Here is an 11,202-nt window from a genome sequence, read left to right as displayed (position 1 = left end):
GACAACCAGGCAGGAAGTAGAGGTGGGGCAATGAGAACAGGAGAATTCTGGAAAGAGGAAAGCTTGGTCTGCAGTCGTGACCCAGATGCAGAGGAAGCAAGATGTGACTGCCTCTCTGAATGAGGTACTGAGCCATGTGGCTAACATAGACAAGAATAATGGGCTAATAGACGTGATAAGAGTTAATAAGAAGTCTGAGCTACTGGGCCAATTGGTTTGTAATTAATGTAAACCCCTGTATGTTTCTTTGGGACTTAGTGACTGTGGGAACAGGGCAGGACAGAAACCTCTGTTAACAACTGCTAACACAGTAGTGGTTAACCCACCGTCCGTGCCCCTGTCAGGGAGTCCTGTACATGCCCCTTCAGCAGCGTGTACCACACCTTTCGGGAGACATGATGGGAAATTAAGATGATGTCCTTCAAAGCCTGGGGACCCATGTTCTGGTACTGCTTGGTGCTTGTCATCGAGGAGGTACGGACAGTCTAGGGGCCATGGCAGCTGTGCCTATTCATTACCATAAACCCCTAACACCAGGGAAAAGCAGGCTTCCAGATGACCTCCCCAGAGCAGCTCTGGAATGAACTGCCCTTCCCTGGCTTGAGGGGGAACCCACCTACCTGAGAGGAGTCGCATTTCCTCATGTCCTTTTCTTTTTTGGCCAGGCGCTTCTTTTTCTTATGAAGAGGTTTGGATTCCAAAATCATTTCTTCCAGTTCAAAAGTAGGGTCACAATTGAGCCTGCCTTTCTGTAAAGACGAAAGCATGGCTCAGTCCTTAGATGCTTGCATCATTACTAAGACTGTACACGCCTAATACAGAGAACAGTATTTAGTCCTAAAGGGAACAGTCCAAGCATAAAAACTTGAATGACCACTGAGGTTTTATAGCACTGACTGCCAGCATTGTCATTTATAGTCTTTGATTGTATAGTTTATTTATTTTCATATGCTTCTAACTATCCCTCAGTGAGTAATGGAGGAGACCATATTAAAATAATATTTCTAAGGTTTGAGCTCTTGGGTTCCTTAGTTTGTTCCAATGACCGCATAGATCAGAACCATGGCCATTGCTTGTTCAGCTGCCAAGGTCACCAACCAACTTGCAACATCAGGATTTCTGAACATGAGGCCAAGAATTTGCCACTTGCCAGGTTCTTCAAATGAGTTAGGTTATCAGAAAGACCCACGATATATATATATATCACAAGAATCAGGAGTGGCTAACAGAAGGGAGTTTGTGTTTGCATCAGGTGCTATCCAAGGTCCCACATACTTACCTCAGTATGCACCCAAGTACAAATGTCTCCCCGCTTTCCTGTTGTTCACTAAGGTAGACACTTATACTCTTGAATGTTGCCTCCCCGCTCCCTCCTTTCTTCTACAGGGCTTTTACTTGACAAACTCACTGGACATCTTATTCAGCCGTTCAGTGCAACACATGTGCACTGAGCATGTGTTCGTGTCCCTATAACAAGTGCCTCACTTGGACTTGAACAGAAAACTCAAGAGCCTGTAGGAGCACATCATTCTTGCCAATGTTTCTCTGCCCAGTGGTACAACTCACATCCAAGACAGAGAGGAGAGAGAAGCATTAGGAGTAGCCCTGCCTAAGCTTAATCCAGCAGTGTGCAGTGGGACACAGAGACACTTGTTTGGTACTCACCCCATGGGAGTTATCTCTCTTCAATTACTAGCTCTTAAAACTATGGTCAATACAGTAAAACTTAGAAAAGAAGAGGAACGATCCTGGGGGTGAAGTTTCCCACTAAGCAACTCACAGATTTCCAAGGACAGCAAAGATTACTTCCTTGCAAGAAGAAAAGAGATTGCTCTTTTCAACCAGCATATTTCTGGAAATAACTATTTGGGAGACTAGAACCTCTTACAGCACAAATCATGGCTGCAACCTAGAAACCCAGACATCAACTCCCTAGATTGGAACCCCAGTTTAGCTTCTGACCAGTTGTGTGATTTGGGGGGGGGTCAATTTATTCCATGTATCTCTCTGTTTTCTCCACTGTAAAACTAGTCCTGGGGCATTTTTCCATTCCTGGTGGGATCATCAAACAAGACCCTGCATGAACTTGTACACAGAGTAATGTGGACAGAGGGTGGGAGCTATTAGGGCTTGTTAGACTGGACTTACAGTTGGAACGAAGCCTGGAATGAGCCTCTTCTGAAGCACTGCATCCCAGTTCATGTCACTCATGTAAGGGAAACTCTGGATGTCAGTCAAGTGGGAAAATCGTTGGTCTGGATTAGGTTCAAGTAGCTGCCAATGAAATACAAGCATCATTGTCACAAGGAAGAGACCAGATAGGTGAACCCCAAAATTTCCCCCTAAGAGTTCTGCACGAAGCATCCAAAGGGAGTTCCTTGCAGCAGAAATCAAGCAAGTGGTTTGACAAGACAGTGATCTCCTTCTTCTACCCACATGCAAATCTTGTGGAGAGTGCATGCTTTGGAATGACACTAGAAGTAGTGCTTGTTACATGATGAGTCAAATGGATTGTCCCTGGAATCCAATAGAACTTCCCTTCCTGACTCTCCTGCTAGGCAAGACTGCTTTCTAAATCTTAGCTTACCAAGCTCAAATCATGAAAAACAGTATGAAGTAAACATGGCTTTACAGAGCTGAGACCTGAAGCTGTGTCTACAAATGATGTAAAATGGCTAGCAACCTTTTTTTCTTTGTATTGTTGCTCCAATTTATGACCCATTGAAGCCAATATGTGATTTTACTGTACTGGGCTCACATGCAACTCCAGACCACGTACAACATAGGACTTCAACTCAACAGTAGCTAAACAAGCTCATTCACTGACACATCCATTGACAATGTGGCAATGTAGTATTGACAGAGCAGTGTCAAAATGCTTCTCTTGGTTTCTGTACTTACAATGGAGTTGTAGAAAGCAATGTATGGGACATTGTCAGTCAGAAAATCATGTGAAGTTGTATTCATCTCATAAAACCATGAGAAGGTGCTAGAAGAGCTAAGGTGTGAAGCAGTGATCCAGGAGAGACTATCACGTGTAAAACCTTGTGGTGATATTATCTGAGGAATTGGAGAAGGCAAAACAACCAAACAAACCAAAGAGTGGCCAGATTCACCAAGTTGGAGAGGCTATTTGTAACTGGTATAATACACAATTTAGTTTGATCTTTATTTGAAGACCAATAAGAAGTCGCTGAAATATGGGGAAGAGAAGAGAAGAGAGTGGAGTGGCAGAAGCATGCAATGAATCTGCAAGGATTTGATAGCAGCTGAACTAGAGCAAAGCCTCGGAGATGATGGGCGATTAAAGTGACAGTGGTTACTGAAAGTGTAAATTAGGATCAGATGATGGACCAGATATGGAGATGATGAGTGAGCCCTCATGAAGGGACCAGCCACTGGAAAAGAGACCCACGGAATCCAGGGAGATTAAGAATTACACTTTGGACACATTGAGTTTGACAAGGCCTTGAAATATCCAGAGGCACCCATTGGTTGAACTAAGAAAGCCATATACATGAAAATGATTAGTCACAAGACCCATTCTACAAATGTGTGTTTTGCTGACCACATCTAGACTTCTAACCGTATACCAGGCTGTACACTTCCTTTCTTGACTTCCTTCCAATGTCCTTTTTCCTGTCTCACCTTTTTCAGAAGGGATACCATCTCTTGTGACCAAGCAGAAGGGTAAGTTACAATTGCCGTCTCAAACATGTTCACAATTTCCTTGCTGGAAGTACTGGAGCGGATATGGTATGGTCTCTTAAGGGAGAAAAAGAGAAAGAGCCTTCATTTTTACAGGTCAAAGGTGGAAAAATGCGTGAAAGTGTTTACAAGGTAAACTTTGAAATAATAAAACCTCAACAAGAACCCCTTCGAGTTGATTGGCAGGTAGCCATATTGGGTACATGGTCAAGTGCTGTCAGAATTTCTACGGATTTTTAAAGAAATGTCAGGGACTTTAGTTTTTCATCAAAATATCCTAAGTTTTAAGAACTTGTTATTTTACAGATCGAAACAAAATATTTCAGTGGATTGAACCAGTCTCTGAGGCACTGATTTCAAAGTGTTTTGTTCATAGCTTTTAGGCATATTTATATAAAAAGTGAATAATGAAGAGAAAAACTTCAAATTATTACATAAGGTTGATTACAAACAGATCAGAATTTTCCCATAACCTTATGTGAAATACGACAAAAACTAGGTGGTGTGGCATGTGTTGTAATCCCAGGACTTGGGAGATAGAGGCAGAAAGATCAGGAATTTAAGACAGGTTTCAGCTACATAGTGAGTTTAAACCAAGCCCAGGCTACCTGAGAGAGATGCTTTTAAACAAACAAACAGCAACAAAAATGTAAAAAATTAAACATAACGATAAGGTTAAGGACAGAAAATTGCTTAGAAAATATCAGTTCCAGTGTCTCATACTCTGCTTCCATGAAGTTTGTTGTGGGGAACTTTATGCTGGGATAAAAGGTTAAACAAACAAACAAAACCTTTTCCAGAACAATCATTGTCATCTATTGTTTTGGCTTGAATAAAAGAAATTAAAATCAAAATGAAATTTGTATGAAAATCTCACTTGGAAACATGTTACTATAATCTACTCCAAAATTAAAAAATTTTTCTTAACTAAAAGACAAGCTGCTGATTATTTTACATCTGTCCACTAGAGGGCAAACGTTACGGTCATTAACTTCTATACTGGGTTTTTCTGTCTTCTAGGAAAACTGTAAGCAACTTAAAACCAGAGTCGATATTATGTGCACAGGGACAGGACTTCCACATTAGATTAATCACAGGACAGTTAATGTGTGTGCACACATTTACCATATGATTGGCCTTTCCCAGATGTTTAAGTAATCGCTGATGGACAAACCAATTTGGAGAAAGGGGAAGTGTTTGCTTTTCCCAGTAGTCAATTAAGAGGTTTTACAGGGTAATCACGGGTTAGAGTTTGGGGTCAGATGGCTTTGAAAGCCAAACCAGGTCATTCATTTTCTGTCCCTCAATTCCTTCATGTATAAGATGGAGCTACTTCACCAGTCACTGGGAGAGGCTGCTGGGGAAAATGGGGGCAGGAATACAGGGAAAGTTCTCTGTGGCATGACTTGTGTCATGTGACCAGCTGACACACGAAGAACCTGAAATGTGCTGTCAACGAAGAGAGGGGCTAGATAACGAACAGTGTGCAGGAAAGGGACAGGGTTGGGTGGCAGTAAATGGTGTCTTGTGATTGTGTCTCCAGAGGTTCAGAATGGAAAAGGGTTAGTGGGTAGATGGCACAAGTAGATGCCTTCCCATTCCAGAACTCGGGAAGCAGAGGCAGGAGGATGGAGAGCTTGAACTTAGTTAGCCTGGGTTACACTGTGACTCTTTCCCCCCCACCAAACATCAAGAGTTGCGGATACACTATGTAACTATGTGAAAGTAACTATGTGGAGTACTACGTATGGCTAATATGAAACTGTAAGAGACAGGGAGGCACTTTTGCTTTCTAGTGGCTGGGACTGGGAGATGACAACAGGATAATGTTTAAGGTCCAGCCCACCCAAAGCGCAGCTAGGTTTAGAGGGGCAATTATAGCACATATGCACATGATTTTCTTTTTTCTATAGATAAGAGTTAGTTTTCAAATTAGCAGGAAGTTGTTATTGCTCTACACACTTGTTCAGCCGCAATGATACTCTTAATTAGATGTTGCTATTTCATTTTCTTCCGATTAATTGTATCTTGCACCATAATCACATACCCTCTTTTACTGATTCCTTCCTAGAATGTGTCAAAACTGATGTCTTGGGCTTTGTTCCTCTGCCCATTTAATACAATACAATACATTTAATATATTGACGAGAAGTTAGAGAGTGGGAGTGATATTAAACTATGTAATATATATATCGTATTTTCAGATGAATCTCGTGGAAGAGAAAACACAAAGGTTGGTATGTCTGGTAATGTTTGTAGGGTAAGGTACTTACAAAATGGAGTTATTCATGAAAGTGAAACTCTGAGCTATTATCATGTAGGATGTTATATATCTGTGTGTGTATAAAATTGTCTCAGCAGGAAGTGAAAGTATGGTTTATTTTTGTCGAAATTGCTAAATGTTTCTACATATAAGCATCTGAAGAGGGTTTATCCACAGGAAAATGGGAAGATCTGGATGTGACAACAAAATGCTGGTGTTTGGCTTATTTGTTCTGATTTTAAACTTTTTGAGTTACATAGACTTCCCCCTCTCTCCAAACCCTTCCATATACTCTCCACTGCCCGCATAATGCCTAAATATTTATCCTCGTACCTCCAACTAAGTATAATTCTCTCACCTGTCATCAAGGAGACCCTCACAGAAAACTACAACCAATCAAATTGTAGAGTTGTGGAGTCTCTTCCCAACGGGTATATCTACAACACAACTGCTGCCCCTAAGGACCTACACATCACTATACAAGAAGCATGGCTCCACCTGGCTACTTACAGTACCAGGTGAATTAGAAGAGGGGAATTAGAGATGAAAATTGTTTAGCAACAAAAAAGCAGAAACTGAAAACTTGTAAGTTTGGACTCTACTCTCAGTATAAAACAAACAAAAACAAAACAAAAAAAGCCAAGAAAAGAAAAAAAATTAAAAAAGGACAAAATACAAGCTCATGGGGATGTTGCTTGTTTTGAAGGGAACATAAAGGATAAGGCTGAACAACTAATTGATAAGGAAATGCTGCTTGTGAGTCACGGGCTTCCAAAGGCAGAGGCGATTATGCCAGCAGAGACAATCTATTGGAGGTAAAGGGGACAGACAATGGGCTAGATGGAAGGGCAGGTGACAGACAACTGAACACCTTCTGTTCCGTCTTTACGGTCAAAGAGAACTGGTTGGACTCCGCTGCTTTGAACTTGGGACCCCTTCTGGTTTTCTTTTTCGTCTCTTCTTGGGTGGGACTGTCTAACTTATGTCTCTGCCCTTCATCATAGCTTGAAAGCATGTGATTTGTCCAGCTTTCTAGGTCCCCAGGTGCATGGGAATTCTGCCTCGGGAGGAAACATATCCTGGGTCCCATCCACAATGGATCTGGATGGTATTCAGATGAGTCTTGGGACTCTAGAGATGATGCCGGGGGGGGGGATGTTATTGCTAGTGGAATTTATTGAGTGTACGCTCCATATGAGGAGGACGTGGGTTTCGGAGAACCCAGAGAGAAAGGCCATGGTCTGGGTGTGTTCCTTATACACAGTCTTATGTTGGAGTGCTAACCCTCAACGAGATGGTATTTAAAGACAGGAACTGTGGCACAGTTTGAGACAGAATGTGTCCTAAAGGCAGAGACTGACATTTTAAGATTGAATGACCTTTCTCTCTCCCCTTGGCCTTCTTGTGCTCTCTGCATCTTTACCCCCCCCCCATCCCTCCACCCCTTCCATTCTCTGTGTTGTTAGGACACCAGAGCCCTGCATTTCTGACTCTCTGACTTGGCATTCCAGCCTCTATGAGCTGTAAGAAAATAAATACTCCACGCTACCAGGTTCACAGTACACTATTTTGGTAGGCTGGGCTAACTACGATAAAACTTTGTGGGATATCTGAATTCCGTATTAATTTGTAGTTATTGCGTAAAATATAATTTTTAACTATTTTTCTCTGAACCTTTTTCTAGGGAAGAGTTTCTCGCTTGAGAAATATTTTCACTGAAAAGGCCACTACTCGAGCTTGCTAGGGAACTCATACCCAGCATGACATGGAACCGAAAAGACAGGGCACAAGTTGTCTGGTGACAACAACTCTCACATTGATGGAGAGGTGTGTTTGAATTAGAGCCCTGTCCAGTGACTAAAAATGATTTTCTTTAAACACACACGTAGATTTACCCAAGAGAGTGAGGCCTATTGATTTCCTTTTATCAGGAGTTTTTGATATCCATATTATTAACTTAACTGTAGAATTAATATTAACTGACAGATTCGGCAGCACATGGAGAACACTGAGTTAATCTGTGAAGAGGTCTCAAAGAATATTGTTAACACCAGACAGCATAGGTGTTTTCTGATTTCAAACAAACTGCTTGGTTCTTAGCAAATAATGCATTCTTGCATTCTGAAACAGAACCTGAAGGGGCTGGGGAGGTAGCTTAGTGATTAAGAGCCTGGTTGCTTGCAAAGGACCTGGGGTTAGATTCCAGCACCCACATCAAGGTGGCTCACAGGCATATGAAACTCCAATTTCGAAGCATCCAATGCCCTTTGCTGGCCTCTGTAGGCACTGCACATACGTGGGGTACATAACACACACTCGGGCACACATACATAGACATACAGAAGCAGATCTTGAAAACATTGTTTTTCTAGAATAATACGAAACAAGAACATGTGGTTCAACTGTACCCGGCCTCTTAGCAGCTCGTAAGCTGTCACCCCCAGGGACCACCAGTCGACAGCGAAGGAGTAGCCTGTTTCCTTCCTGGAGCCGAACATCTCAGGAGCTGCAAAACACGGAAAAGGTTAGTTTCGCTCCCTGAGATGCCAATCAATCTGTTTCCCCAACACATTCCTCCCAAGAAGAATCAGCAAGCCTGGAAGGTGTAAACACTCCCACAGTTGTTTATTATTCAGTGATGGATTGCTCGCAGCAGGCAGCACTTTCTAATTTCTTAGCTCGCCCAAGCAGTCCCGTTCATCAGCTAACACAAGCAGACATGCGCAGACCTTAGTGGACAAACTCTTTTCTTCTTTAGAACCTTTACACTGTCTTCATCTGCAAAGTCTACACTAAAGGAGCTGAATGCATTTAGCAATCTCAAACAATGCTGAGAGTTGGAGGAGACACATGCATTGACTTGGGGACACCTGGCAGCATCAAGGGGGTGGATGCAGCTTTCTTCTATGCATGAGATCAGGGGGGAAAGGAGAGAGGGCACTCAATGAAGTATAACACTTTGCAATAACCATGGGAGGTTTATACTTTAGAACTCTAGTTCTCTGAATTGACTGTACTGGAAAGCAGAGTCAGCATCAATTGAACCTTTGAGGTGACCCTTCAGGCCGTCTCTATGCACTTAGTTATACATGTCTAAGAATATACTTGATTCCTAATGTTTCGGGCAGGGGACATGAAGTTCAGAGCAAGGACAGCTATGGGGCTGCTGCTCACTAGGTTACACACAGTGTCTAGTCAAGAACCTAGCACTCAGAGTCAGTAGATAGAAACTTATCAAACAGATGAGTGAACACGGAAGCCACCAGACTTGTGACCATTATCTCTGTGCCTGTGCTGGGTTCAAAGGCTTCCCCTACTACTTACGGTGTCCATGAGCAAATCATTGGGCACAGCGTAATTCCTGCCCCAGCAAGATCAGAACACTAAAAATAATTCTTTATCAGTTTAGAAATCAAATGAGTTCATGCCTGTCCAAAGGTCAACACAGTGTCTGGCATTTGCAAAAAAAAAATCAAAACAAAGAATCAGAAGCAAATGACCATAACAGTCGAGGAGTTTACCTAGTTCAAAGCTACAAAGAGTTGATGCCACACCTCCTGCAGTAAGGGACTGACTGGGCAAAGGAAATCCTGAGGACATGGCCTGCTTATACAAGCCTGTTTATCTGTGAGCTTGAATTCTAGCTAGATTTTTGTGGACAGCTTCCCATTCCAAGGGTAGCATATAGACATCTTGATGCTCAGGACTGGCTCTAAGGGCTCTATGCTGGAGAACTAAGTGGGTCTCATGCCCTGGCGAATTCATGTTTCACGGATCACAGTGTCCTTTCTTCAAGTTCCAAGTCCCAGTGTAATTGGGGAGACAACGGCCCTGACCCCTTCAGTGTTCCTATTCCTGGATAGAATGAACTGTAGGTTTGTGTTCCTTCTTCAGGATCGTACCACAAATCATCTCTCAGGAGACAGGTGTCAAACATTGCACTAAGAGGACATCCGGGCATTCAGAAGCATGGCAGAGACCATGTTGTTAGGAAACACCAAACAAAGTAAATATTACACTATCAAAGACCTGGACTCTCTCGTATCAAACCATCCTTGGAGGAGGCATGACTGTTCTTTTTTATATTCAAGTGTATGAGCACATGGTCTGCCTTTCGTCTGCCATTTGCCCTGCTTCCAAACATGAAAGCATCTGTATATGCGCTCCTTCACTAAACCAGCATTCATGTTGTGCTAAGCCCTGAGGTAGCGCGATGGACATTTAAGAAGAGAAACCATGACAACACACAAAAGTGCCGGGACATTTTAGGCCTTCAAGCAGGCAGGTGGCAATGGGAGAGGCTGAGGGCCTTTCTCTGATTCCTTGCTCTGATTTCCTGACTCCCCTTGTTCCTGAGAGGAGCCAAACAGAACTGGGAAAGCATCGCTTTCCCTCCGAATAGACAAGAGGTCTTTTGTTTGGAACTTTTTTTCCTTTTTAAAGAGTTTTTCAATATACTCATTCAGAAAGCATCTGAAACATAAAAGAAACAAACGACTATTTAAGAGGCCAGTGCCCCTGTAACCATCGTCCCCATCAAGAAGCACGGTCGCACAGTCTTGCTTCCACCACTACAACTAACCTTCCCACTCTGCCTAGAACTCACCACCCTGAATTTTCATTGAATAAAGTTGATTTTTATAATGATATTTGAATTTCTAAACAACAGATTAACTTTATCTATATGATATATATTTCCCTGGGGCTACGAATTAATGAAATGAGGAACTGCAAAACCATTTACTTAATAATTTGTTTCAAGCAATTACAATAAAGCCAACAAAGTAAAAGAGAGAGAAAAAGTGAAGGAACACATCCTACCAAGTCATTTGCATGGCACCTTTTCAGCCCAGAAATATTTGTTTGTGATTTATCCAAATTGCTAGGCAATTTAGTTTGTTGAATTTAGCACTACATGGATACACGGTGATTTACATACCTGCCCTATTGTGGATAGCTGTTGGAGTTATTTTCCATTTGGGAGTATTGCAAACAATGTTGCCTGGACCACTGCTGTGCGGCTGTAATCCTGTATCACTAGTGGTGTTGCCAGGAGCAGATGTGCTGGAGATAGGGCTATGCATTTCACACTCCTATACCCATCAAAGGGTTGTGCTGCTCACACCGAGACCAGCAGCCAAAGCCCCTTTTGCTCAACACTCTTTTCCACACTTGGGGTTATTACTGACTTGTTGCACGTGCCATTTTTTTTTTTTTTTTTTTTGGTTTTT

The 11,202-nt window shown here is 42.3% G+C and overlaps 1 protein-coding gene across 2 annotated transcripts in view; it reads right to left on the bottom strand.

Annotated features, from left to right (window-relative positions):
- The window catches only part of Stk32a (serine/threonine kinase 32A), a 128,751-nt gene that overhangs the window by 4,902 nt on the left and 112,647 nt on the right, over window positions 1-11,202 (bottom strand). For both annotated transcript variants that reach the window (XM_005356048.3, XM_026783586.1), the window contains exons 8-11: window positions 8,380-8,477; window positions 3,649-3,765; window positions 2,149-2,274; window positions 621-749 (exon numbers count right to left, since the gene is read on the bottom strand). In XM_005356048.3, coding sequence (XP_005356105.1) covers window positions 621-749; window positions 2,149-2,274; window positions 3,649-3,765; window positions 8,380-8,477 — 470 coding nt within the window. The remainder of the gene's footprint in view (window positions 1-620; window positions 750-2,148; window positions 2,275-3,648; window positions 3,766-8,379; window positions 8,478-11,202) is intronic.

Source organism: Microtus ochrogaster, chromosome 18, assembly GCF_000317375.1.
Source record: "Microtus ochrogaster isolate Prairie Vole_2 chromosome 18, MicOch1.0, whole genome shotgun sequence".
NCBI lineage: Eukaryota > Metazoa > Chordata > Mammalia > Rodentia > Cricetidae > Microtus > Microtus ochrogaster.
This window is presented reverse-complemented; position numbering and strand designations above follow the sequence as displayed.